Source organism: Pezoporus wallicus, unplaced genomic scaffold, assembly GCF_028554395.1.
Source record: "Pezoporus wallicus isolate ANWC-B61680 ecotype Strahan unplaced genomic scaffold, APGP_CSIRO_Pwel_v1 contig_8042, whole genome shotgun sequence".
NCBI classification, from domain to species: Eukaryota; Metazoa; Chordata; class Aves; order Psittaciformes; family Psittacidae; genus Pezoporus; species Pezoporus wallicus.
Window position 1 is genome coordinate 4,626,086 of NW_026639380.1, and position 27,848 is coordinate 4,653,933.

Consider the following 27,848-nt stretch of genomic DNA (forward strand, 5'->3'; position numbering starts at 1 on the left):
CTCCGAGGGAGCTGCACCTAGACATAAATGTTCCTCAGAGATAAATGAAAACTAAAATGTGAATGAATGATGGGGGGAAACCAAGCAGAAAAACAATATTGCAAAAGGGGGGAAAAAAGGAATGAGCTATTATTTTAAAAGCTTACCAGAAGAGGACACTTCTCTTTTGGCAAAACAAAAGGACACTGCAAAAAAGTCAGAAAAGTGCTGCTTTTTGAATCACTTTACAGTCAGTTCTGGTATCATCCACATACATAGCCTCCAGAGGCTTGAGTGAAAAATGCCCGCTGTGTTTTTTCTTCCAGAGACAAGGGGAATGCATTTTTCCTTATAAAACTAAGGGATGGTGAAAGAAATTTCTTAGGAGCATTGTGGCCCCGAGTGTGCTGCCCTGAGCATTCCCGTGCACAGTGGGGAAGGCTGGGAGGGCAGCAGCCACCAGCCCCACAGGGCAGCTCAATATGGGGAGTGTCTGTGTCTCTTCTCCACCGCAATTAACTACATTTTTTGCTTGTAGGGGGTTTAGAGAGCATGTGTGTTGCTCCTGATTTCCAAAAATGCCACAGGAGGGGGCAGAAGTAAGATGTGCTCCTTTCCTGCCTGCCGCTCTTTTCCACATGATATGTCCAAGGCCCATGACAGGCACAGTGGAGCTGCTCCTACAAGGCATCCAGCACGTTGGACATCCTGTGCTCAGCCATTGCAGGGGTGACAGGCTGTAGGGCCCCAAGCCTCCAGAAAATCTATCTCCCACCTTAGGCCAGCATCAGTGCTCCCACCAGCTCCTTGCAGTGGATATCCAGGCATGGGACTGACACTGGCAGTAGTGGTCCATCTGGTGTGATTTTTAAGCAAGATAAAATAAATGCAGGGAATAATCCTGTTCTGATGGGAGATAGGAGGGATAGAGAAGTCTGCACAAGCCTTGTTCAGGTCCAAAGGATAAAGCAGAGCTTGGTCCCTGCTCTCCATCTGGCTCAGAAATAGATGGAGGAGACAGCAGCTAGTAACACTGGCACCCATGGGCTTTCTCATCACTTGCTAGGCTTTGAGGGGAGAAAACCACAAGGAGGAATATGTCAAGGCGGGGCTGCTGAGTTGGAGAGCTATGGAAAGCACGGCTGCTCCTCATACTCAGCATCCGCTCCCTGGGGAAGAGGCCATACCCTCCCACCCAGTATCCTTGGCACCTCCAACCTTTCTGTCCCCGACTTCACATCCAGCAACCCCCTTCCCAGTGTGTTTCCACATGGGTGGTTTAAATAAGGAAGCAAAAGAAAAATATGCTTGCGGTGCTGATGTGAAACACATGACCCATGCAATGTCAATTCTGGTTGCATCTCATTTCCTCCCTTCCTCACCTTTGCCTACACATGGCAAAGGGTCCAGCTGTTGTGTGCACTGTACAGGGACTAGTGCATTGGGACCCAGCCTCAGCTGGCTGCTCTGCTCTGTGGTAATGAAGTCAATCAATAATACAAGCAAGGGAGGATTTGCCCAGAAGGAAGAAGCCAGCATGAGCAGGCCTTGGTAAGCAATATCACAGAGACTTGTTTCTGCAGACAGTAAGATACAGGCTAGCACAGCTCCATGGTTTACATAAATTTTATTGTATTTTGTAGAAAACTGTGTACAGTCAGCTTACTCCAGCAGCAGGCAGCATGTTTTGTATTTTTAGTATGTGTGGTCTGGTCTTTTTCTTTCCAGCTACTCAGCATAATTCTCAGCAGGATTTTATGCGCTAAAGGGTAACTAAAACTATCAGCATCTGTGGGAATATCTCTTCCCATTAGGGTTAATGACATTTTCAGGAAAACTCCTAACTGAAATTAAGAAGAGACAACCTGTTTGGGTTTTGTTGCTTTTTGGTGTTGTTTTGTTTTTTTTTCTGAAAATTCAGTGTTATCTCTGTCTCATTTCCTAATGTGAGTACCTGAAAATGTTCTCCATAGACAAAATGTACTGCCAGTGTTGGAGAATATTTTCTTCAACACAGAGCTTTTTATTTGTTGCAATTTTTGTCATATAACACCATCTCAAGTCTTCTTATGAATAACAGTTGGGTGGCTTTGAGTGGACAGATTTTTACTCTGAAAAGAGCTCTAGATTTGTAAAAGAAAAAGATTCTAATGGAGCTGCAATTGCTTTAACAAAGTACGTTTAAACAACCAAACCTGATGGCTGAAGATTCATCATCTGACAGTGAGGAGAGTATTGCTTAAGCAAGGAACACAGACATTGTGCTTGTGAGTGCCAACTTAAGATACCTTCATCTCAGTGTACTTTTCATCGCCTCTGTGCCATGACACATCGCTCCCAGCCTTGTTCTGGCACAGGTATCCTCTTGTTGCATTATAGTTTTGACAGCTAAGCTGGCTTTTGGATGCAAATTAACTTCTGAGTTATTTTCCTGGCAAAGGAGACCACTACTCTGGTTTAAAGTGTGGCAACACCTAGGGCAGTGCTGGCAGGGCAAGGGCATATGTACTGTGGCATAGAGGCAGGAAGAAGCAGCTGCAGAAGTGCTATACATTGGAGTGGCTGCTGAAGACTTTCTCTGAAGTCATGGGCTTACTTTATACTTTTCTGCATGAGTTTCTAGCAAATGCTTTTTGTCTGATGTCAGTGCAGTTATATATCCATTTTCTGTAGGCAGAACTCCACTGAAAACAAACATGTTGTTTGGGGAGTCCCTTTGCCCACAGCTATTTGCAATTTCCCCTGTAACTGAAAACGTAAACTTCAGTTCCAAATTACCTTCTTGTCTGTTACAAACCCAGGTTATCATTTGTACAATTAATTATAATCAGACCTAACATTAAAACTAGGAATTGAAAAAAGCCCTATAAAAACAGAACACAGAGTCCATATTTTCATCATTAAAAAACAAAGGGAATCAAGGCTTTCCTTGATTTTGGATAGTCCGTAAATGTCTTGAGATAGTACCTGAAAGAAAATAAGCAAGAGAGTGAACCTGCACACATACAAGGAAACTCCACAATTTTAATACAGCTCAGCTGAGGAACCTTAAAACTCCTCCAAACTGCCTTGCTTTGAAATCTCTATATGTGTTGCTCTGCAAAAGAGGGTTCCAAAAGTATTTACACCAGGTTATTTAACTGAGTGGAAGCTGGTAATACTGTTAAGGTTCTATCATCAGACCTAAAGTAGAAACCTTAGGAATTCAAAGCAGAGAACCATATCTACCCCAAAAGACTGCAAAGGTTGCAAGGAAACCCTTAGAAAAGGTTCACATTTACAAGGCTCAATAAAAAGGGGCTTCGACATGGGGCTTCAATGGTGATGTATCTTATGTCAGATTAAATGACGATCAGGCCCACTTGACTCAACAGAAGCTCCAGCCCACTGCCTTACTTTCACTCAATCACGAACAAGCCAATATACTTCTTGTACATACTATTAAATTTCATTTTTATCTTGAACACTGGCCCTGCTCCTCTGCTCCTCCCTGGAATTTTGCAATCTGAACCCCAACAGCAAGCAGCAGTATATGGAAGGAACAATTTGATACCTGTGATGGTGATAAGCACGTGGCCCGATGCAGCAAAGAGTGAAAAAGGCAAAGGCAAAGGCTGGTAAGGACCAGGTTGCTATGGCAAAACCAAACCACTCCACAATTTCTCCGAAGTAGTTGGCTCCAGAAACATAGGTGAACAGTCCCCCTGCATCAACAGACAAAAGATGTAATTTTTACAGTCATCTCATGCACATGGAAAGCTCTTTCCCGTAAAGCCAGCAGCAGAATATGCTGCCTTTCTTTATGCAGAGCCCGTAACAGCAACCTAAACCCACTGCCCTGAAACTAGTGGAATCATGAAAAAGGAGGGTCTTGTACAAGACTCCTGTACCAGAATCAAAGGTGATTCTAACCCAAAGGCTTCCAGCACTTTCACAATCATCTATTTTCATTTGAAAGAAAGGACTTAGGAAAGCCTATGATTACATTTGAATTTAAATTAGTAACATTAGTCAGCTCTCTTCAGGCCCTGGTTCACTGGCCTGGCCCACAGCCACTCTTCCTCACCAAGCCCCACTTTGAAGGAGATGGAAAGGAAATTCTGCCCCTTGCACCCTCAGTGTTGGTTTTTTTCTCCTAATGATTATGCTTTGAATCTCTCTTTTGCAATGTAAGAAGCCCACTGCTTCTTCCTGGGCACGGAGAAGAATATTTCCTTCTGTGCAGGCTCCTTTTACAAGGCTAAAATCCTCTTTCTATGTCCCACTTAAATCTTCTTTAAATTACCCAGCCCATTTCCTAAAACCTCTCCAAACAGCTTGTGTGTGCCACATACTCTTGTTTGCTTCTTGCGGACTGTCTGCAGGCAGCTCATGCCAGTCCCTGCAGCTCAGAGGGGCACCTGAAGCAAGTACTTGTGCGATACTGACATCTCTGATATTGTCACTTTGCTGCGAATTCAGTCAGAAAACATTATCTATCCTGCTGCCCTACTTTCTCCAAGGGGGTGGGGGGTGAGAATATACCTTGAGGAATCTTGTAAGTGACTTCCCCGGGTTTCCTCAGCTGGCGCAGCAGGAGATCACTGTGAATGTTGATTCCCATTCCCAGCAAAAATAAGAGGAGGCCTAAGAAACAAACAAGAAATGGATTAGAAAGACAGCTCTACCTAATTATTGCTACTCAAGCACATACGTGAGGTTTATCTTTGGAGAAGGCAGATAGGAGACCTAATTTGAGGTGGGTGGATACTTTCTCAAATGTAAAGATGCTCTGCTACTGAGAAGGCTGCTACTGAACGGGAGAAGCATAGGTGACTGATGACAAATAACCCTGTATCACTGTGTCAGTTGTGGGATCACAGTCTTCTGAGATCAGCTGCACTGGATAGCTTCAGTGTGGAGAGCAACTCTGGGCAAACAATGACCATCCTGAGCACACTGTTTTGTTGGCGAGACCACAGAATAACAGAATGGTTTGGGTTAGACCGAACCTTAAAGATCATCTGGCTCCAGACCCACTGCCATGGCCAGGGACAGCTTCCACTAGACCAGGTTGCTCAAAGCCCCGTCCAGCCTGGCCTTGAACACTGCCAGGGATGGGGCAGCCACAGCTCCTCTGGGCAACCTGTGCCAGTGTCTCACCGCTCTCATGATGAAGAACTTCTTCCTAATGTCTAATCTAAACCTACCCTCTTTCAGTTTAAAGCCATATCCTCTTGTCTTGTCACTACTTGCTCTAATAAAAAGTCCCTCTCCCTTCCAGTACCTGAAAGGCTGCAATAAGGTCACCCTGAGCCTTCTCTTCTCCAGGCTGAACATTCCCAGCTCTCTCAGCCTTTCTTCATAGGAGAGGTGCTCCAGCCCTCTGGTCACCTTCATGGCCCCTTGGACTCACTCCAACAAGTCCACATCCTTCTCATGTTGGGGGCCCCAGAGCTGAATGCAGTACCAGATCAGAGCACTTTGAGGTGGTGTGAGAAAAAGCTGAACTTCCCAGTTGACCATTGTCACCCTTTACTGAACATCAAGCTAGGGCACAAAGTACCCAAGTGTCACCGATGGCTGATGGCAGCCAGCCAGGGCTGTGGACATTACTGCAAAGTGATGACTGAGCTGTAGGCAAGTACCATACCTCTCATTTTACAGGTGAGGAAAGAGGAGCACAGAGAACACAAACTTATGCAGCACATCACCAGAGCCAGGGAGGCAGCCTGTATCTCGGTGCAGCTCAGTCCACTGACAGTGAGGCTGCTTGGACAGAGCAATGGACGTGCACATGGAGCAGTTACTTAAGGGTGCTGACAGGTTATGGCCAGAAAGCTGTCAGTATGGCCAGTTTAGCTGAAAACCTAGAGGTATTTTACTGAGAAACTCTGCAGGTGACATGCCCTACATTTCATGGCACATTAGACACTGGGAAAACCCCTCTGATGATGATCAGGAAACAAGGAAAGAAATAGATGCATTGTGAGCTGTGAAGCATAGAAAAAAGACTAAGTGCTGATAAAACCTCAACACTTCAGGTAGCAACAGAAAGTTGGTAAGAGTCTGTAGAGGAGGAACATAATTTGGTTTTTATTTTTTATTTCAAGTACTGATAATGTTGATTTTTTTCCTCATTAAATAAATGTTTTATTTATCATGCAAATTATGTGATGTGAGAGCTGTTACTAATCAATGTCTGGGATTTTTAATATGTGATGCTGTCTGAAAAGACTGAACTTGCATCAACAGTCTGAAACAGGGTGCAAAAATTACCTTGGTTATTTTGTACTTCTTGTATCCAAAACATTTCCTCAGCCCTGCATGCTAATCTTCATTTCTATGTGTGGATTTAAAAAACATCCTCTGTGCAGCACTTAATATACAATACCCCCTAGCTGCTTTTGCTCAGTTATTCCTTCAGGGATTTTACAGGGTGAAATTCAGGTAGGCTGTTAAGTTACAGAATGGAAAGGAACCATATTAACACACAAACAGACTGTGCGTGATCTCTAATCTTCCCGTATGCCTTACGTGAGAAAAAAGAGCTCTTTGTCTCTAAAGCCTCATTTATGCTGGGGTTTTGCCCTTCTTTTCTCTCTTAGAGTAGCTGCATCAAGTGCAAAGCTCCCTGTTGGGGAAGAGAAAGGCAGTTTGTGCTTGCACACAGCCACTGCTGGGTAGACACTTCTGGCTGAGCAAGGGCACATCCCCATGCAGCTGAGGCCTGAGATTGCATCTCCATAGCCTGTAGCAATGGGAGGCTCTGGAGTGGTGTCAGTAAAACAAGGCTGGTGATTTGAGACTAACAAATAACATTGTACCTATTCAAAGGTGACCGCCTAGCAGCAAAAGAAAGAATTGCACATTTATTTCTACTGCCTGGGCCAGCAGGCTGGTGTTATGCTGATTTCCATCACAACTGATTTGACTCACATGTGCAATGAAGATTAGGACGTAATTCAAAATGTTTACAAATTGCTTGGAGATTAGATCCTGGGAATCCTGCAGCTGTAATTACCTGATGTAAATCTGATGTCAGTGCACCAGTCATTTGGATATTCAGCGCAGTAAATCAGGTAGTACCCCTGGAGGAAGCCATTATAGATACAGAATAACGTGCCAAAGAAAAGCAATTGCAGTGGGAAAGGTCTGCCTCTAGTGAAGAAGGGGTAAATAAATGTCCTAAGGTAGATAAGAAAACAAAGTCAGCATGTTACTTATGATAACATTGCATTTGCAATTTATCTGCTGTAAGTAAAAAACCTATTAACAACACACAAAATATAAAAAAGCTCAATAAAGATAAAAAAATGGAACAACTGCAACAAAGTAAGATCAGCAACTAGTGGGAACAAGAAATACTGCAGATACCAATTTTTTTCTGGTCCTTCAGGACAGCACGCAAGGTGGGAGGCTAGAAGTCTCATCCAGATTCACTACCACCTCAGGAATGTCTCTCTGCCTTCCATTCCATTATTGGTAAATTGAAGAACTTGTGCCCACAAGCAGCATTTTCTTTTGAAGACCTTGCTGTAATGTGCCAGACTGAGCAAAGGATGTTGTGGAGGCGCATAGACACGCTAATGTTCGAACTAAAGTAGTGAGAGGCAGTACAGTTGCAATATTGATTTCCCAAATGAGTATCACTATACCACAAGCGCTGAGGAGGAGCTCTGTTATGGAGAAAACATTCCTGATCCCACTACAAGGACCAATTCCTTAGGGCTTTAAGCCATGATGGCAGATGGAGTTGAAGGCAGTGCTGAGACCCCTCTGCCTCTCTCATTCCCCTCAGTATAGTGCCTGAGCTGTAATCCCCTTTCCCAGTGTCTTCTGCTCCACTCAGAGACTTCTGCACATCTCCAAAACATAGCAGCTCTGCTGAGACACTTTGATGCAGAGGCAGAGCAATGTTGTTGGCAGCTTGGGGGAGCTGCTCTGCCTCCAGTCCCTGCCTCTCCTCCGTGCTTTCAAACTTTTATTTAAAATAAGAAGAGCTAAAGCCCTAAGTTTAATATACAAAACACCAAGATTTCCATGCAGCTCCAGCACCAAAGACTTCCTTGGAAAAAAGCAGTGCCAACACTGGCATTAATGTGTGTAGAGCAAATAATTTGTGCTTGTATACATTTAATTTCCATATATCTTTGGTTCAAGGGGGCACATCCCCCTTGATACTTTGGACACTTTGAACGACCCATATCATCCTTAGGAGAGTGAAATGGAGAGTTATGTTTATATGTTTTAGGTATTTTCTTACCTGTCCAATTAGGTTCTGTATGTGCTAAAATATACACTCTTAATCTCATTCATTTGTCCTCTTGGGCTTTGGATGGTGCCCATCATACCAGTATGTAGGTATTGTTGGTAAGTAATCCACATCCCGGGTTGCCAATACCAACTTAAGCAAGCTGAGGCATAGAATGTCATAGCGCTATAAACTCAGATTAAATCATACTAAGCATGTCTGAAAGTGAGTATGCAGAGTACAAGCACCAACGTGTTAATGTATTCCCTGTTCCAAAGCAAGGTAAAGCAGATTTCTAGCAATTAAGACAGTTGTGGTATAGAAGTGCTGAATGTTTCTAAATATTGTGAAATCTAAGGGGTATGGAAAATATTTTTCAGACAGTGGTATCACATTTATCATATTTATTACAGTGTGGAAAGCAATGCTCTTTGGAATAATGTTACCATTAATCGTTGGTTTGCCCTTTGGGAATGGGATGCTGGAGGTACAAGTATCACGTTTAGCAATCCGACCTCCCTGCTGAAGTAATATTGACAAATTGGTCTTGAACAGCGATGAGAAAAAGTGGGAAAATTGCAAATGGAAACTCAGGGGAAGCAAAGTGGATAGAAGAGAGGATGATATCAACCCACACAAAGTGAGTTTAGTAGGGGGATTTATACAACAGATTGGAATGGGATTTGCACTGCTTTATCCTTTGTCAAAACCAGTCACGTTTGAGAGTCTCTTAATTTTTACAGCTGATGCAAACAGAAGCTTCTATCATGAGCTGGTATTTCTCAGCTCCCAGCAAAGTTGATTGTTGCCATGGTGCTTCTCGATGCTGTTGTTGCAGGAGAAAGGTTATAAGCCCTTGAAAGGTGACTTACCCTGCAGTAAAAGGAAGACAAAAATCAGCCATAGACCTGTCTATCTACCGTGGGTGCAGTGGAAGCAGGACAGAAAGAACCTGCATGCAAATTGTAAGTACAGTTGCAAGGAGTCAGGGGACATCAGCTTTTTTGTTATTGCTGAGGGAGTGAAATCCTGGCATCACTGAAATCCCACTCACAGCAGTTTGAAAATCCAAGTCAGGATTTCATCCAAGAATCTTTGCTGAGGAGCAGCTCCTCCAAGGAAATCTCCTTGGGTCTGTAAATCAAGAGGCCAGATTCAGTTCTCTGTGTCTGAACAACGCCCTAAGCCTTTAATACAGCACTTGTCAGCTTGTACTACATAGGTACTTGAGGGTGCACAAACTATTCCTGATGGGTCTTGAACAAGCAACAGAGATAGAGTGGGGACATATAATAGGTTCCATGGAAGAGTCTGCATCCCTGCTGGAATTATTTTGCAGTATGAAAATCAAAGGGGAACTAACAGCCACTGTTTTAGAGTAACAGAACAAAACCTGGCCTTTTGGATTTAGACCAATGAAAAATTTGACCTTTTTCTTTCAGTACACTATTGATGACTAATCCTTTATTCCTTTATTATCTTTACTGGCCAAAGGCACTGCATCTGACTATAACCATTGGCAACAGCTTCTTTTTAAATGAGTGAATAATAAATTATTCATCTTCTTCTCCATCATTTATTTTCCAGAAGAACAGGTTTTGAAGAGAAAATCATTTGGCATTGCATCAAACTTCATCCTAAAGGAATTAGTCCAGCTCTTTGAAAACTCCAGAGACCCTCACCCAAATGGGGGGAAATGATAAGTTTGCTCTTCTTTTCACAGAAGGTGGAAATCTTTTCATGAATGTTTCCATAATCCACGAGGAGTGGCCTCTCAGTCTTCCAACAGCTTGTTAAATGGAGATGTTTATGCGCTGCCGTGTCTTTTCCTCTCCTGGGTCCAGATGCAGTAGCAACTCATGGTTTCTCATCTAGAAACAAAAGGTGTTTCCAGCGCTCATGAGGTGTTTTACACTTGGAGCAATTGGGTCAAGGGTTCAGAGCTGGCAGCTAAGAATGGGGGGCACCTGACTCCCTCCGCCCTGTGCATTCCCAGCCTGTATCTGCTGCTGTATCTGCCCATCTAGCGCTCTGCCATCAGCCCCTCTCCTGAGTCCAACTGGGATGAAGTGGGGTTCAGGAATCAGATATATTGCAAGGGTGGGCAAGGCTGATGTGGTGCCTTTCCCTTTGAAGGCAGGTGCTGGCCATAACCCAGCTTGTCCTATCCACGCTGGGGCACTATCTGAATGCCCTGGCCCATCCCATGACCCTTGCCAGCTCCCAGAAGAGAATTATGGACTTCTCCTGACCAGGGCTGCTCAGAGTCCCTGCAGAGATTTTCTGGCTCCCCTTGGAGGGTGGGCGTCAGGGCAAGCTGCATAGTTCCTGAGAACCATTTCCACATGATCTGGACTCCACATGTTCCAGTTACTCGCTTGTCCCACCAGACATACCAAAGGTGAGGAAAGCTGATGGTCCAAGTGAGATGAGGTAGCCAGGTCTCCGTGAGGGTGATACCTTCAGGGCTGTTGCAGCTCACTCATACAATGAGGTCTCTCCATGGCTAGCTAGAGCCATGCACTGGAAGGCACTGCACTAAGTGGTGGGTATGGGCACAATGGTTGCAGGGGTCAAGCAGAGGAGCAAGCTGTGTCCCTCCAACAGCAGAGAGACACCCTGCTACGTCAACAGCATATATTGCTTTAATCCCTCCCTGAAAACCCCTTGCTGAGGTGCTGTCTGCAATTCTCACTGCTTTATTGGTACTTTCTCAACCAAGGTCCTCTCTAAGTCAGAGGACACCTCTCTAGACTCTGCTGCAGCTCCCTTCTTAGGGGGATGCTTTCAGTTTTCTTGGTTTGTACAAATATCTATACCCCAGGTAATAAGCAAAACTGATTTGTGTTACACTGACTACAGACCAGTCAGACCTGAAAGGACTTCCCTGATATGAACAGTGGAGTTCCTTTTGGTCTGTCTCATGCACAGGTTGAAGACTGGTGTCCAAACACGGGGAGATTGCACCAACTTCACACCAGTTTTAATTGCACCTACAATGAACAGCATAGAAGTCTTTGCCATAGGTTATTGAAATCACATTGCTGGGGAGCTGCTGGCACTGCTGGCATACCTGACCACTTGGTTGAAGGCTCAAGATGTTCACAGACAAGATGGGCTTCTACCTGTGGTATCTGTGATGTCCTTCACCAAGCCCCTAATTATTCTTAGGGGAGACTTATGAATGTCAAATGATGTCTGCTGCTGAAGAATCTGCACTAAATTCTGCCCATACTTTCTCTCTTTGAGCCCAATCCTGTCCGTTATTTGTGGATTGCACTTTGAGGTAATTTTTAACTTTTACTATTTTTGAGTTACACTGATTCTCATTGAATGCTTATAGGAGAATACTGTCAAGTATATTCTCCCTGTATAGTCAACATCAGGGCACAATCTGTAGCCTAATTTTCCTGTGCCAAATTCATTTTTTTTCAGTTATCCCAGATTGGGTTTAAACAAATGTAACAGTTAAAATGTCAGTTCCAAGCGGCAGGCAATTCTGCCATCAGGTCAAAGGGAAAGTAATACAAAATGCCCCAAAATACTTTCAAAAGTGAAACAAAGCATTTTAAATCCTCCCTCATCATGACTTCTACATATGCCCCAGCATCACAAACCACGGTAGGTCCTCCACAGCCCTCCTATTTCTTTCCTTAAACATCCTGTGCTGAGATGTAAGTTCCCCACTTACTCTTGTGGACACTCCAGTAGTCCCAAAAGGTCAACAAGCTAGGAATATTTAAACATAGAAAGCAAGTAGGTTATTAGCAGCCATTTCTACTGCGCTGGATGGATCACATCCCTTTTTCTAAAACGGTGTGCATAAACATGCTCTGGCACAGCCTTAGGAACAAAATCTAAGCTACAGCCCAGGTCACACACATTCCAGCAATGCTGGCAGGTGGGATTGTTGGACTGGCAGTTATGCCTCTGGCAATGCCCACTGCAGCTACAGGACAGACGGCAGATCTCCTGACTGCAGTGTTGCCGTTATGCTCCATCTCCTGATGTAAGGAAGGCTGTAAGTTCAGGAGCTGGGGTTCTTTTCTGGAGCTGATGCCTAGCTTCCTGTGGAGCCCATGAGTGCAGAGGGTGCACAGCAGCTGTGCGTGCCACCAGGTGACTGCCAGCAGCGGGCATGTCTTCCTTGCCAGGGCAGGGGGCTGCTCTGTGCCCCAGTCCTGCACCACTGGGACTGTGTGAAACCAAAAGATAATGTAATCACTTGCTGGTCCACAGCCCAGATTGTAAACTCATCTTAAATCATTGTCCAGTGCCTGTGATGGGAACAAAAGAGCTCCCTTTTGATGTTAATCATGCAGATCTATGTATCCATTTATGACTAACACAGAGTTGAAAATAGCTCTCCTTTCCAAGCCACGTGCAAAGCATCCTACTTCTGTGTTCCTCCAGAGATCTTTGGACAAACTTTTGATGCCTATAATTTAAGGAGCAAGAAAGAGAGACATGTTACTTAAAAGCTTACAATTCCGCTGTATAAAACAGTAGTAAACCTGTCATGTCAGGTCCATTTCTGAGTACTCTGTCTTATCAATCTACAATCTACAAATTGCTGTCTACAGTCGTTGGGCTGTTTGTGGCTCACTTATGAAACTCATCCAACCTGAAGCCTGTTCACAGGGACATCCTTTCTTTACGGCTCCTCAGGTTTAGGGTTGGATGAAGACTTCTGGCAAGAGCAGACTCATCTTACGTGGTCAAGAGATGCAGGTACACGTTAGATCAAGGGATGGGAGAAGGAGTGAGGAAACCGTAAGACAGATGGCACCACACTTGGGTTTGTGGAGTTCTTGAGAAGAAGAGCAATAGAAAGCAGAAAGTCTGGGCAGCACTGATTTAAGGCAAAGATAGCAGAAATGCGGTAAGATTCAGTGGCAAAATAAGAGGTATGGAAGAGACTGCCATACTGAACCATTGGGGCTGTTGAATTTGGACTGGAGATTAATACAAACAGACATATTAGAGATAAAATGATAAACTCTCTAGAGTAGATGAGCAATTACTTAACACCAGCATTTATGAGCAAAGTTCCAGAGTGATACTCACTATCCCAAGGAAGGCTGACACCATGGATGACAGGACTTGAAGAAGCCAACTTCATCAAAAGACTGACAGTCAAAGGGATGAGCAACTGCACTTGACTTCTGGCCACACAGTTAAATACAAACTTAAGGTTGAATCCTTGGTGCCAGGTCAGAAAACCTCAGTGGCTTACAGCTACATTTGAATTAAGTGGCATTATAGGAAAAAAAAATTACAGATATTTGTAAAAGCATGTATATCTGATGTGAATGGCTAAACATAAAATGCTGCTTCTGCTGAAAAAAATCAAGGTGTATTTAACCTTGGATAAATCTAAGGAATCCGGGCTATGTAATGCTCAGTTCCAACTCCATAAACACCTAAAATCGGTCATTCTGACCATGTAGCATTGGTCAGTAGTGCCTCATTGATTGCTATAAATTTCAGGCGTGCAATGCAGTTAGCAAATTAGGAAAGGCAAATACAGTTTAGGGATGAAACCCAATCCTTTTCACATTGAATACAGAAATTATTAGATATACTCTGCTTACTAAAATACAATTGGTTGAAAAAAGGGAAGGAGAAGAAAAGGAGCAGGACCTAAGAATAGGTATTTGGTTTTAATTAGTAAAGAACTGTGTAGGCTTGACTCCAGGACAAAAGTTTTTGCTCTTCTAAATTCAATACAACAGCAGCCAGTTTTCAAAAGTGTTCTGCAAGTTTGTTTATAAATTATTTCCTTAATTCTCTTGGTTTTCTTCCATTATTTCTGAAAATGTCACTGGAAAAATCTGGTATCTCCTAGCGATTGCCAACATCTGGTTAGAAACAACAAAGGAGAATTCTTCCTTGTCACTGGTAAAAAAGCATTGAATTGTGAAATGCATTGTTCTGCGGCTTATCAGGTATAGGACCAAAACCCTATACTTACATTATTATGCTTTTTTAAAGGGAAACCAAGACCAGAATTGCTGGGTTTGGTGCATCAGCAAGTTATGCTCAGTATATATTTATATTGGTGTATTTGTTTCTCAAATGTTTCCATTTTGGTGTACGAACACCAAATAGGTTTTAGATACCCTTAATTATGAAATGTTATTTTATTTATATTTGCTATTAGCTAATCACTTGTTTCTTCATTGCACTTTTGTTTGCAATGTGGAAAGGAGATCTGAATGACAGCTGAAATAAACATTAGGAAAAATTGATTGGATGCCCAAGGCAAGTGAAGCAAGAGCCTAGAACCAGCTGTTAATGACTTTCTCATCATCACTTGCCAAAATGAGAAAATTTGTTCGAAAGCTGGGGTTTTGTTTTTAAAATGTCTTCCTCTTTGATAGCCAAAGAAGGTAAAGTGAAGCTAATAGAGCAAAGGAAATGCGTCCTCTGTGCCAGTTCCTGTTGAAATCAGTACCATCCCATACTGACCCACAGTTTGCCCTCAGACACTCAACAGCCAAGTGCCAGAGTTCAGGGTGTATGGCATGATGGACTTTTTGTCCAAAAAGCCAAATGCTAACAGTTGTAATGCATTGTAACGGCCAGTTGCTGGGCATCCTATATATGTACAACAGGAGGAGGCAGGACTCATTTCTATATTTAACTTGGATAATCCTGTTTTCTCAAAATAGTTTTGTTGAGTGAAGGAATTGACATAAATTGGATATATTATAGGAGAGGGATGGTAGCAGTAGCAGGTGTCCCATGTCTTGACCTTAGTAGATTCTTTACACTGTCTCATGTGTCAATTTTCAAAGCAACTTGGGGTTTCCTGGTTTAGAGAATGTTATTTTTAGTGGCTGCAAAATCGACTGATAAATTATGTCAAGGGATAGTTAACAATTTTTCACTATTAAACGAGAAGGATAGTTTGAGAGAGGTTCTGCAAAAGACTTCTCTGGTACTACTCAGGGGCTTTTCATAAATTATATACCTCTTGGGGAAAAAAAAAGTCCTACTGTTTGTGGCTGGTATAGCTCTGCAAGATGCTGAGCACACCAAGAATGAGGGCTAGAGTCTACAGTAATCCTGAAGTAGTGGTTTCATAGTTTTAAAACAGTATATTTGATTCAATAAAGACAATGGCAAAATACTACGCTTGGGTAAGACTGACTAAATGCAAAAGGCAAGCTGGAGAACAGGCTGGACAGTAGATGGAGTGCTAATAGGTGGTAAACTGAGCATGAGATAATGATGTCAGGCTGTTGTGGAAAAGGCAAATGTTAAAATGCAATGTGAGAACAGGAGTGCTGGCAGAGACACCTGAAGTAGTCTTTCTCTTTGCAAATCATAGGAATCTTAGAAACTTGATTCATACTTTGTCCAGCTGAACTCTGCACTCTACAAAAGGACAAGGAAAATGTGGAAGCAGCCCAGAAAAACACCATTGTGGTCTAGGAAATGTGACATGTAGAAACACTCAGGGTTGTTTAAACTAAGAAGAAGACAGAAGAAGACATTATAACAACGCACAACTGTATTAAAAGTTGCTGCAAAGAAGAGAGGAGTAAAACATTCTTCTTGTCTACCAGGAACACAACAAGAAGCAATAGGCCTAAACAGCTGTATAGAAAATGCATATATATAGGACGTATAAAAATTAGGGAAGGACAGAGAAGCACAGGAATATACTAACTGAAGGGCTGGAGGATTCTCCATCAGTGTCAGTTGTTAAGGACAGGCCAGACAAATGTCCATCAAGAGTGAGAAGAAGCTTTGAGGACTGTATGAGGCCAGGAACTGTCTGGAAATGGGAACTTGGAGCAATCATGGTGAAAAAGGGGCTCTGAAAAGAAGCCAGAGTGCAGGTATGAGTTCTGGAATTAGCTGAGCAAGAAAACTAGCAGAAGCAAAACCTTTCACTCAGGTTGCAGGCTGAACGCAATGGCAGGCCAGCTACCTCAGTCGAAACCCTAACTAAACTTGGTCCAGATTTATATTTCATGAGGATTAGAGGGTTGGACAAGGGTCAACATGAGTAGATGGACTATGATGATGAAAACCATGCAGATCTCACAGTACTTCATGATTACCTCTACTACTTGATAGCATCTAAAGGTCAGTAGTACTTAGAGATTATGCTTGTTGTTTTATCTAAGCAATGGCGTGTCAAAGCCTTAGCCAGCCAAAGCATATATTTTAGCAAGGTATCTCACTCTTTTCTTCTCCAGAAATAACTACTTGATATTTATGAAGACAGATCACTTTGTTCCTATTGCTAAACTGTGGGTGTCTGCCAAAAGCATGAAATGTGTGCCAGAGTAACTTAAACAGACACTACACTATGCACTTCAAAAAGCTCATTGCTCCACTGGAGCAGGGAGTTCATAGAGTTCACAGAGGCTGAGAGTGTGAGCAGAACAAAAGAACACATCTGCATGAAAAATGGTACAAAATCTACAGATGAAAAATCTGTGCTCTTACAACTGCGCTTACAAGAGAAAGAGTAATTATTTTCCATAAGTGGTCCACATGGAGCTGAGAAAATGACCAAAGGAAGCCAGACATTTGGTAAGCTATACCTCTCCAAAACTAAGCCTTGGTCAGTCTGTATCCAACCACATGCACTAGACTCCAGAGTTGCAACTAGTGGTGCAAGATACATTGGTAGAAGTCTTTAAAATACTCTTAACTGGCTTTTTCCACTCCAGTGATTCCTTCTTTTCCTCTTTTATGCCAAAACTCTTGCTCGGTCTCCATTTTGCTCTTACAGCCTTCCTGACTTTGCCCTTTCTTTGTCCTTCCTTCATCAGATTCTTACCTCTTCCACGGCTCTTCATTCAACACCTCTTCATGTGGGTTTTTTTTTCCAATTAGGAGTTGTCCTCTTGCTGTGTCAGTATTAAAAGTGTCAGTATTAAAGTGTCTCTTGATGCCTGGATACTGCCATCTCACATCATCTCCTTTTCCCTTCCATTTCTTCTCACTTCTGCCCTAGCTATTTTTTAACAATTCTCTTGTGCTATTGTGCTCAAGTGCTTAATTCTCTTGTGCCACTTGTGCTCTTGTGTCCTGTGCTACTTTCACCTGATCTTTTTATGTCTTCCCACCTTCTAGCCCTAACTGTAAGACTCACAGGGTTTCTTTTATTTCTCTGCATTAGAGACAACTTGTATTTTCCTAATCCACACTGCCAGGACTCGGAGACCACTTCTTCCCTCGAGTACCCTGCCAGCCAGAAATGCATGAAAAGTCCTGCTCTGCCCCTATAGTGCTGGCCTAGACAATATTTGGCTGGGTTGCAGCCTTACACATTGGGGTTCTTCTTATACCCTCAGATGAACCAGAAGAACTGCTCTGCGCAGGCAGACTCTAAAAATGTTAATTGACAAACTTGATGTTTGAACAGATACAGAGACATTTCTTAGAAACAACCCTGACAAGTTTAAATTGCTTTTCCTGGGAACAGCCGGAGGCTCGTGTCTACACTTTAGTAACCTTAACCCAGGCCAAGTTTGAAAACATAAACACTTTAATGATTCTTTTTTTAAGAAAAGGTTTCAAAGAGAGGCAAAGAAACACAAAGAACTCAATAGCATGCTGTAAATACAAGGGGCTTTTCCTCAGCTTCATTGTTCTCAGGAGCAGCAAAAGTTTTACAGATGCACATGCACATCCTGCCCAGACGTGTGGCAGAAGTGACTGGAAGTTTTGCTTAGGACCACAGGGTTCAGAGGTATTTTCATGTGACCAGACTGCTTGAGTAGCCCAGCTAGCTTATTCAGACTTCTCTTTAGCCTTCCTGCCCCACTCCAAATGATGACAGGAAGGCCTAAATCAAGGGGATCCTGGGAAAGCCACCCAGCCCATCTTTACCAGTATGTCAAAGTGCTACAGGTCATCACTCTGCCCTGGGAACTGCTCCACCGTAGTTCTGCCTGGGAATTGATTCGTCCCTTAACATCCCTGATAGGCAAACCCTCTTGCTGTAGCAGACAACAAATCTTTTTGCAGACATCCTTGATACAGTGACATTTTCCCAAGATGGTTCTGCAAGGCAGTCTGCCAGGATGGAAAGTGACAGATTAAGTTGGCGAACTCCAGCAGTCATAAGCAAAATGTTACATTACATACAGCAAGGGCTGACTGTGGGCGTTGCTACTCTGTTAGATTAGATGTTCATAAAGAGTAATTGCATGCTTATAAAGAGTAATTAAGAAAGAGGACTTCAAAAACAATTTCCTTCAAATATGACCTTTTTTCATTGCTATTGCAGTTCACATTTTGACTCACCTTTCTAGGAATGGTAAAACTTTCTTCCCATCCTTAAGTACTAACAGAGTAGCAATTGATGTTTCAAAAGTTCACAGCTAGATAGGATTTAGCTTAGTCTTAAAATTAATTTGGCTCTACAGAAAAATATGTATATTTTTCTACTTATCGGTTGACTTCTCTCATTTTTCTGCATGGAATGTTTTAATCCACTTTTAGTATTTATTTATTTTTTTCCCCCAAATAATTTCATTGCTATTATATCTATGAGATGTCCAAAAAATAATTACAATGTCACTGAGTGGTCAGCAAAGTTTAACACAGTTCTTATGTTCAGATGGGTTTAGATGTACCTTAATTTACCTGACCAAATTCAGCAAGAATCACCCTACTGATTAATTCGCCTGCACATTTAAGTCAACATCTAGACAGAGAGAAGGACACTTCAAAGTGTGTTCTTCAGTTAAGTCCAAAAGTATTACTTTAGCATAATTCTTCCTTATCATAATTCTTCTTGACCAAAATGACTCTTTGAAGGAGATAGCAGGAATATAACTTAAACCAAGGGAAATAGGTGCAGTGTCTGCGGTAGGCATTTATTTATAATCATACTCCTAGGAGGTCGTTTCACAAATTTTCACTCTTAACTGAGCTCCTCAAAACTGGGAAATTGCCTGATTGTGTAAGCTCGGAGTACACAAAGGGGCTTCTGGAGATTTATCCTTTTGTCAAGCTGTATTGATTGGCTCATTAAAAAAGTGCTGCCTCCCCCATAGTGACAGCCTCTCACATGGAAAGAAATCAAAAAAAATAGATTTGTGGACCTTGAAATTTATGTGGTCCATAATAAATTTCACACCGTGCATATGGAATGAACCTTGACACTTTTCCCTTGCTTTCCATTTCCCACTTAAATGAGCATTCCCAACAAGGAAGAACTACAGACGTCCCATAATTAAAATAAGTAATTTCCTTATTTGGTAAAAGCATTACTGTTTTTAAGTAAAAACACTTACTGAAACTCCAGTATATAATTTCATCTTCTCTCAGTACAGCCTTTTATAACCCTGCATTTCCAGTATCAACAGCAGGAATCTGGTAATGCAATTCTAGATCTTTATGTCCTCATCACTCTTATCGAAGGTCTGTGGAGCTCAGTGCTCAGAATGTATCTTCCAATAAGGCTTTAAACTCCCAGGATATCAAGGATTGTAACTTCTCTTTGGGCCCAAACCTCACACAAGTGAGATCAGAGCAGTTTGCTTGTGCCTTTGTGACAGCCCTGTGGATGGGACTTCAGTTCTCTGCCTTTGGGTTGCCATTTGAACCACTTTCTAGAGAGCAGCTGGGACTGAGCACCCACCAAGCCGCCGTGTATTTATCAGATAACAGGAAAAATGTTGTGGGTACACTTTGGGCTGGGCAAAAACTATAGGTTTCTGTAATGTTAGCCCACTTTCCAGTGGGAAAAGAACACATAGGATTATTTGTGCTAATAGGAAGGTAAATAGGTAGTATTCTGAGAGCATAATTAGCAAGATATTTAATGATGCTAGGGGAGACCACAAACAAGCAAACTCCATACCAGCACAGGGTACATGAAGGAATCTGGTTAGGGTCTACTGCAAGGCACCAAGGTGAATTAAAACAGAGGATAGGATTTGTTACTTGCCAAGTACCTGCATGTTGTGTACTGGGAGATTAATAATAGAGGTTTCATGAGGCCAGTAATATAAGTGTCTTTAGTTACTGACACTTAATGATGGTGACCTTCTATGACAAAAGAACATAATAACTATTTCTGTAGGGAAAAAAAATCATCTCTGGGTTGAATCTGGTGGTTACGATAGGATCTGATTATATTCATTATTAGCAAGGAGAGTACCACTTAGAAATACATAGATATACTTCAAACTTAACCTGATCTCTCTGTTTATTCACTTCATGTTTCAAAAAGCGTAACTAAAACCTCTTGTGAACTAATACAAAACACCTCTAAAAGTTTTGACCAAATTACTCATTTGGGGCCTACATCCTCTGGATCCCCTTGGGGGCTTGAGCTCCTTTTCTCACTGATGTAAGAAAACGAACAAACCAACCAACCTACTTAATTTTCCATGTCCAGGTAAATGCTGCACCTGCATGACTAACCAGGCAGCACAGGCAGGCTTAAAACGGGACTCCATGAACCACATTCTGCAGAGCCTGGGGAGACGCAGAGTGGCCTTCTTTCTTCCCCCAGCATAGTTTCAGAGAGAGGGGAGCTGGTCAAAAGAAGTGTAAAACACTCACACGGGGATATTGTTTTAAAATGCTCCTGGCTTCCCATTCTTTTGCAGTAAAAGTCTGCTTTTTGGGAAGATGCCAATTTGTAGAAACCCGAGTACAGGCACATCAAATGGGCCACCTGCAACCAAAGGGCTTTGGGAATCCAACTGTGTCTGAAAAAGCAGCCTACTTAGTGTCTGTCAGAATCACCTGAGTGCATGTCAGGAATGAAAACAGCAGGGGGTTTTAATATACTCTAAAAGATTAGGGTTTGTTTTGGAAACAAAGTTGCAAGAGAAGTAAATAGATAACTAAATGTAATGGTAGTAGGTGTTACCCGGAACTGAAATGCCTCTTTAAACTGCTGGTGACTTAGCTGCTACAGACAGCAGCATGGGGGGGCAGAATGCAGCACCCTGTCTTCTAGACCAGCATCTTCAGGATTAGCTCTGTAGCTCAGGGAGACAAGCCCTTTCCCCCTGCCCCGATGCATGGTGGCATCTCTTCTGCTCCCTCACCGCTCTGTCTTTCTCACTTCTAAGGGGAATACAGCATTAAGGTTCATATGCAATTTGATTACAATACCTTCCTCTCATCACCGCATATTTTGTTTCTCGACTTTGGTTTTTGAAGCTGGACTGCAAAATGGAAATGCAGCAAACAGGCTTCTCCTCACCACCTGAGAGCTTCAGCTGGCATTCTCACTGTACTCCTTAACCAGCACAGCCCCTCCAGCAGAAAGGGCTGTATTACAAACTACATTTCAAACCAAAATACTGTGCAAGTTATTTATCACAAGAAGTGTTCCTGTACCTACATCTTATGCTACTCATCATTTCCAGCTCATGCCCAGCTTTTCACAGAGGTTGCATTTACAGATGGCAGGCTTGGAACTCAGTGCTTTCCTTACTTTCTTCCTCCTTTTCCTGCCTTCCCACCCCATTAGTTTTGGAGGTCCTGACATCACAGGCCCTACTTTATGAAAGTGATACAGCTATGAGCTTACTTAAAACAGGTGTTATAAATGCAGATTGTATAGGATGTTTTCCTTAGCACCATAGAGCATTTGGATTTGATTAAATTCGCACCATGCTGCGATAATACATTGCACACTGACATATGAAAAGTGGCTAACTAAGGACAGCAAAGAGGCAGGGGTGGGACTGGCGATTCCAGCCTTCCCTCCCCTCAGCAGCAGCCTGTCCTCAGCCCTTAATGAAAGCCTCAGGGAAGGCACCATCTTGTGCCTGCAACAAATTGAGAGAGAAAGGCTGCTGCCTAGTGGTGGCAATGAAAGACGGAGAGCGAGCTGCTGTCATGGACCACCATGGGCCGCTGGACTGCTGCTCCTGGGCCAAGGAGGGAGAGGGGAAGGTCTCCTGGCTCCATCCACCTCCGTCTTGCATCCTCTCGGGCAGCAAACCTTTGTACTGGACTGCGCTAGGGGAGGGTTGGTACCCAGATGGCCATCTCGTTTGTCTTTCAGCAGTGGGCTGGCTGGGAGCGCACCACCTGCCAGACCTGGCTCATGAGGCTCCATTTGGCAAGCAGAGAGGTCCCTCAAAGTCCTTGTCAATGAGGAGCCATCAGCACTAAGCCAGGGAGTTTCCAGAAGAGGATTAGAGTGGTTCTTACAACACTCCATCATATTCCTCAGTGACATCACAATAAATTATTACTATTAAAAGCTGGCACATGGCACAAATTATAGAGAACTGGTGACTACTAGTGTGGGTAGGACAGTATTACTGAACACTAAGCCCATATGAAAGCATTACTTTAAAATCTAAGAAATACAGCCATACAAACACAAGCCATTGCTAAGCAGTGGTAGATTGTAACCTTGGTTACACCAGCTCCAGGTGCTCAAAGTAGCCTGGAAACATGGGGCTTCCAATAGTGACTCCAAAGCAGAAGGCACTCTTCCAGTCTGTGTAAGCATGGGAGCAGCATATGGGAACAGGAAGGTGATATTGTTTCTAAATATGCTACTACAATTCTGGTATTGTATTCTATGTCCAGCACCGATGTCTTCAATTTAAAATTGACATAGGAAAAGAGGAGAGGAAAAAAGCCACATAAATTCTCTGAGGGCTGAGAGAAGAAAATATCTTGCATTGAGGGCCTTCAGCTGGGGTTCAGTGACATTAAAATCTGGTTTAAGATACGTCAGATCAAATAAAAAGTGTTGCAGCTACTTGACACGTGTCCAAAAGCAGTACAAATTAATCGTGCTGGTTTAAACCTGTTCCTAGTATGATGAAGAGGTAATTTTATCCTGACCAGCTTCATGCTGGATGAAGTATCATGTGTCTGCATCACTCTAGCTCTATGCCAGACCTAGTAATGTCTGTTTCCCTGTAGCTGGCATAAATCCACCATAAAAATTATAATTCGGCATGAACACAATACCACGTGCAGTAGCTAACGCATCAGAAATATGATCACTTGCTTCTATATTATCTGGATCACACTAGTGCAGGTGGAGGACCTGACATTTCTGTAATAAGCAAATTGGAAGATGATCTGATTACTGTATAAGTGATATCATAGTAAGAAAGTACTAAAGTATACTAAGGAGTGCTTTAAGTTAACACAGAATGAGAAATAGCAAGCACCACTGTAAGAAAAATCAAGGCTAGTCAAATTCAAGCAAGACACTTCAAACACGTTGTTTAAGCGATAGTAAAGGAGTTCAGAAGGCTACACTACTAAATAAAACAGCGGCTTCACCATAGAAAATGATGGATTCTTCATCTTCTGGGGTCTTCAGACCAAGACTTGAAGTTACTCTGAAATACATGCTTCAGTCAAGCACAAGCTACTGGGGCAGCACAGCTGGTCATAACACATAGGAAGGCAGAACAGCTAGAACAGCAGTCCTTTAAAAATCTATGTTTCTCCATTATGGACTACCTTGTCCTTCTCAGCGTACCTCTAATCAAAACTTCCCTTCCGCATACATGTTTGGTATAATAGGTGAGACAAAATTAGGAATGATAAAAGCTTCCCTGTGGAGAGAAAGAAGTCACTAATTATAAACAATATATGCATAAACTTTTTTCTGCTTCACACGAGCATGAAAGAATGCTTCAATACAGATGGCAGATCATTAGTAGTAAAAGTTGGAGTAGATGAACAAAACATTTATAATGAAAAGCGGAACGGGTTTATTCACTTCAAAATTTTGAAGTCAGAAAAACTGCAGTAGGCGACATCCATCAAGTAAATGTGATTTTATTATCGATCATTGTATGTTTTACTCATTATACTTGCGGTCAAGTTTAATCATGAAAACATTTTAAACTGTTGTTAGATTATTTCTAGTGCAGATAATAGGTTGAATAAATATCAAAATAAAGTCTGGCTGTTCTATCAAAGTACTAAACCTCTTTTCAAACACTATATGCTGATCAAATGCCCTAGCTCAGCATGACCAGTACCTCTACTCCTAACCCCTGGCATAACCAATGCCATTTTACAAGGCAAACAGCCATAATACGTAATCATGTATCACACCCCACACACACACCACCATCCCACCACCACCCCCCCTTCTTTCTGCTCCTGTTCCAAACTGCAATAGGACTATTTGCCCGCTAGTATTGTTGCCAGGATGTGGTAGCACCCATTAGGGAAAAGGGAAGCGTAACAGCACATGAGAGACTGCCTGTAAAATCCAACAGCTACAAGTGGACTTCTGCTGCTGGACAGCAAACCCTGTGATCCACTGGTGGTCAGGAATGCCTCCACCAACACTGTCTTCTTCCTCCAAGGACCGAATGAGGATCTCAAGTTCTTTTAAGTAAAGTCTGAGTTTAGATTACAATTATCATGTCATGCACTTGTTGTCATTCTGCAGGGGGGTCAGGTAACTGAGAACTCCAGGTAAATAAAAATTCTAGTTAATAAGAAAGCCATGCAAATCATTAGAAATTCTGTTTAACCTCAAGCTATGCTAATTGCTAAAAATTCTGTGTAAGAATGAGCTACGTTAATGCTAGAAATTGTAGATAACAATAAACCATGCTCATTGTTAAAATTTTTATGTAATAACAAAGCTCCAATTATAACACAACCCTTTGGCCATTGGTCGTTCTACCAAGAATCCCGCAAAGAACCTGCCTGTCCCCATAGCCTCAGGTGACACCCAGAAAACCTCCTAATTTGTGATTGTTGTTGCTCTTTCACGTAACAATAGAGTACTAATAATTAACACAACATTTCAAATATTAACTGATTCAGTAGAATCTCAGAACGGCTTCATGAGAAGAGGCTGCATGCTGCAATAATAATACTGGAGGAACACGTAGTATCAGAAACAAACTTGTTTGCCGTACAGGCTTTGTTACAATGAGGGCTTTTGTTTTTACAAGGGAAGGAGTATACTCCAGCCACAGATGAGAAGACCCCCCAAATTATCTGAGAAATAAAGTGTATGAAAACACAGTGTTTCTGCTTAAGTCGAGTAGTAATGTTGAAAAGAAGCCACTGACTCAAAAGATGTATGCATACCAGCAGGGTAACATTTATTTCAGTCATCCAGTGGTGCTCGTTGATTTCTGATCAGAAATTCTTGAGAACAGCAGAATGCATTATATTCAATTTAGTATAACTACATGTAATTAATGCCTCCAGCTTTCTGTGAGCCAAATTTGTTGTAAGTGGTATCCTCCACCTACCTTAGTGCAGCAAAGAAAAGATAATGTTAGTGGTAACGAATATATCCCTAACACAGTGTTTTAGCACTTCAATCCACACTCTGTTTTAAATTTATCTACAACAGCCTACAGTTTCTATCCCTAAGCTGTCTGCAGAAATACTGCAGATGGATTTTCAACATATTGATTTTGGTTGAGTTGCAAATAACAATTTCTGATTAATTATTATATTAATGTTTTCTCGGAAGCAAAAATATTTATATTTATATATAAAAAATAGAAAGCAAAAATATTAAAAATAGAATTAGGGATTCTATTTAAAAATAGAATTAGGGATAAAAAATGGCAAACTAAGTCAGAAAAAGGTTTGCCTCAAAAGTTACATCGCTCTTTAATACATAATGGCATAAAGTAGTCACATGCACTTGCCATGTAAAAAGCCATTTTTTTCCCCATGAACAGGAAACCAAAAGTCAAATTCCTTATGAAAGAACTCAATAGAAAATTGGATTGGAGCAGAAGACAAAATACATTCAGTTGAATATGTCAGAAGGTACACTCTGGTGATGTACTCCAGAGCCAAGTCCCACTGAGCGCAGAACCCGGTGACAAATTGCAGAGCTACGTCACTTCAAAGCTATCACCATCAGTAGGTCAAAATTACTTTTTTCTTTAGTGAACACAGAACTCATTAGAGTTACAGCATTCATTGACATCTGATATGACAAAGTTTCTAAAAGAGAAAAAAAATAAATCGGTACTTTGGTAGTGAAGTGAGAATGATGAATTGAGCACAAAGGACCAACTTTCGTGCTGTGGAACAGAAAGCCTGCATTGACTTTGCTTTCTCCTGTGCTCAGTGCACAGCAATACGGCTCACTCGGTGCTTGCTCTCTCACCGCTGTCGTGATTTTGCATTCGGGCCATCCTCACGCGTGTTCCCACGGCTTGCTTTGGCGGCCGGCGCTGCTCCCGGCGCTGCCTGCGCTGCGCTCCTCCTGCCGCAATAAGCACTTTGCGTGTTCCTTTACGTAACATTTGAATTAGCTTCATCCAAAACTTTGCTCCAGCTTAGCGAAGCCTCATTCTATTTATTTTCTTTGTTTGTTTACTTGTGGTAAGATAAAACCCCAAAGCATACATCCTCTCCCCTGCTTCCAGCATCCGAGTACCACCTGCTCCTTCCCTCGGCGGCCAGGACGGGAAGAGATGCCCACCCGACTTGCCCCTACGTTTCGATCGAAGCCCGGGGGGGGGGCTGATTAGCTGCTCCCGCGCCCCCCCCGCTGGCGATCACTCGGGGGACCGCCCGCGTCTGGCACGGAGAAGGGAGCGAGTATCGCTGCAACCAAGACCTGCGCCGACCCCACCTCCCACCCGGCCCCGGCTGCCCCATTCCCGCAGCTCCCCTTGCACCTTTATTTTCCCTGTTTCCCGAGGGGAGGCCGCAGCGCTTCGCCTCCGCCGCTCGCCCGCCCCGGGAGCGCTGCGAGCCGGCGGCGGGGAGGCTCCGGGCGGCGCCGCGGGCGGGGGAGCCGGGGAGAGGGATCGGAAGCGGTGCCCGGCGGCGGTACCTGTAGAAGTAGTGCCAGCAGAAGAGGCAGCACAGGAGGCGGCAGCCGAGCGGCTCGAGGCGGGGCGGGCTGCGCAGCGCCAGCAGCAGCGCGGGTACCAGGAAGGAGGGCAGCTCCTGCAGGAACCAAGCGCAGCGCGCCGGTACCCGGCCCCGCGGCCGGCACAGCCGCTCCTCGTGCTTCCCGTAGCGGGACGGTACCCGGAGGTAGAGCGAGAGCTGCAGCAGCGCCAGGGCGCCCAGCAGCGAGCTGAGCGCCAGCACCAGGCTGGGGAAGCACTGCATGCTCGGGGGCTGGCGGGGGCACCGAGGCGAACAGCCCTTGGCCAGCGCCAGCCCCGGCCTTATTAGAGCCGCGGCGGTCACCCCGCCCCGCCGCGCTGCCTCCCATCGCCCGGGCCCATCAGAGGGCGCAGCCCCTCTTGCCGGCGCGGCGGGGGCGCCCCAGCCCGCCCCGAGGGGAGCTGCCCCCGCGGCGCCCGCTCCGCACCCGGGCCCTCCCTCTGCAGGCCCGGTTCGGTCGCGCAGCCCGCGCCCGGGTGACGGCGGCTGTCGGTGAGGTGGCGGCACCCACCGGGGGAGCGGCTCGGGGCGAGGGCGCCATCCCGGCGGTGCCGGGGGGTGATTCCCGGCAGGAGGCGGTTGCCGCCGGTGAGGTGGGAGCGGCGGCGGTTCCTTCCCTGCGCCCGGGCAGGTGTGGCGCGGGCAGGCGCGGCCGCTGGTACGGTGGCAGCCCGCAGTGTTTCTGACGCTGCACACGCCTCGCCGCAGCTTGCCCGGGGACGTGGGAAGCACTGGCTGAGCTGCCCGCTGCTAGCAGGGAGCGCCGCGCCGCTTGTGTGCAGGTGGAGGGTGAAAGCAGAGAGGTGCTGAAGGCAGG

The 27,848-nt window shown here is 43.8% G+C and overlaps 1 protein-coding gene across 1 annotated transcript; it reads right to left on the reverse strand.

Annotated features, from left to right (window-relative positions):
- Positions 1-1,871: 1,871 nt before the first annotated feature.
- SRD5A2 (steroid 5 alpha-reductase 2) lies at positions 1,872-27,459 on the reverse strand. Its single transcript, XM_057414521.1, has 5 exons — positions 26,970-27,459; positions 6,983-7,146; positions 4,504-4,605; positions 3,533-3,683; positions 1,872-2,946 (listed from the first exon to the last, which is right to left on the reverse strand). The coding sequence occupies exons 1-5, from the start codon at positions 27,251-27,253 to the stop codon at positions 2,880-2,882; spliced, it is 768 nt and encodes a 255-aa protein (XP_057270504.1). The 5' UTR covers positions 27,254-27,459; the 3' UTR covers positions 1,872-2,879.
- Positions 27,460-27,848: the final 389 nt, after the last annotated feature.

Bases quoted from the DNA above. Each gene is read 5' to 3' on its own strand.
- SRD5A2 (XM_057414521.1), bottom strand. From the start codon at position 27,253: ATGCAGTGCTTCCCCAGCCTGGTGCTGGCGCTCAGCTCGCTGCTGGGC. The intron at 3,684-4,503 runs GTATATTCTCAC...CTGTTGATGCAG, and splicing joins CACTTACAAGATTCCTCAAG to GGGGACTGTTCACCTATGTT. The intron at 2,947-3,532 runs GTATCAAATTGT...ATTTTCTTTCAG, and splicing joins CGTGCTTATCACCATCACAG to GTACTATCTCAAGACATTTA.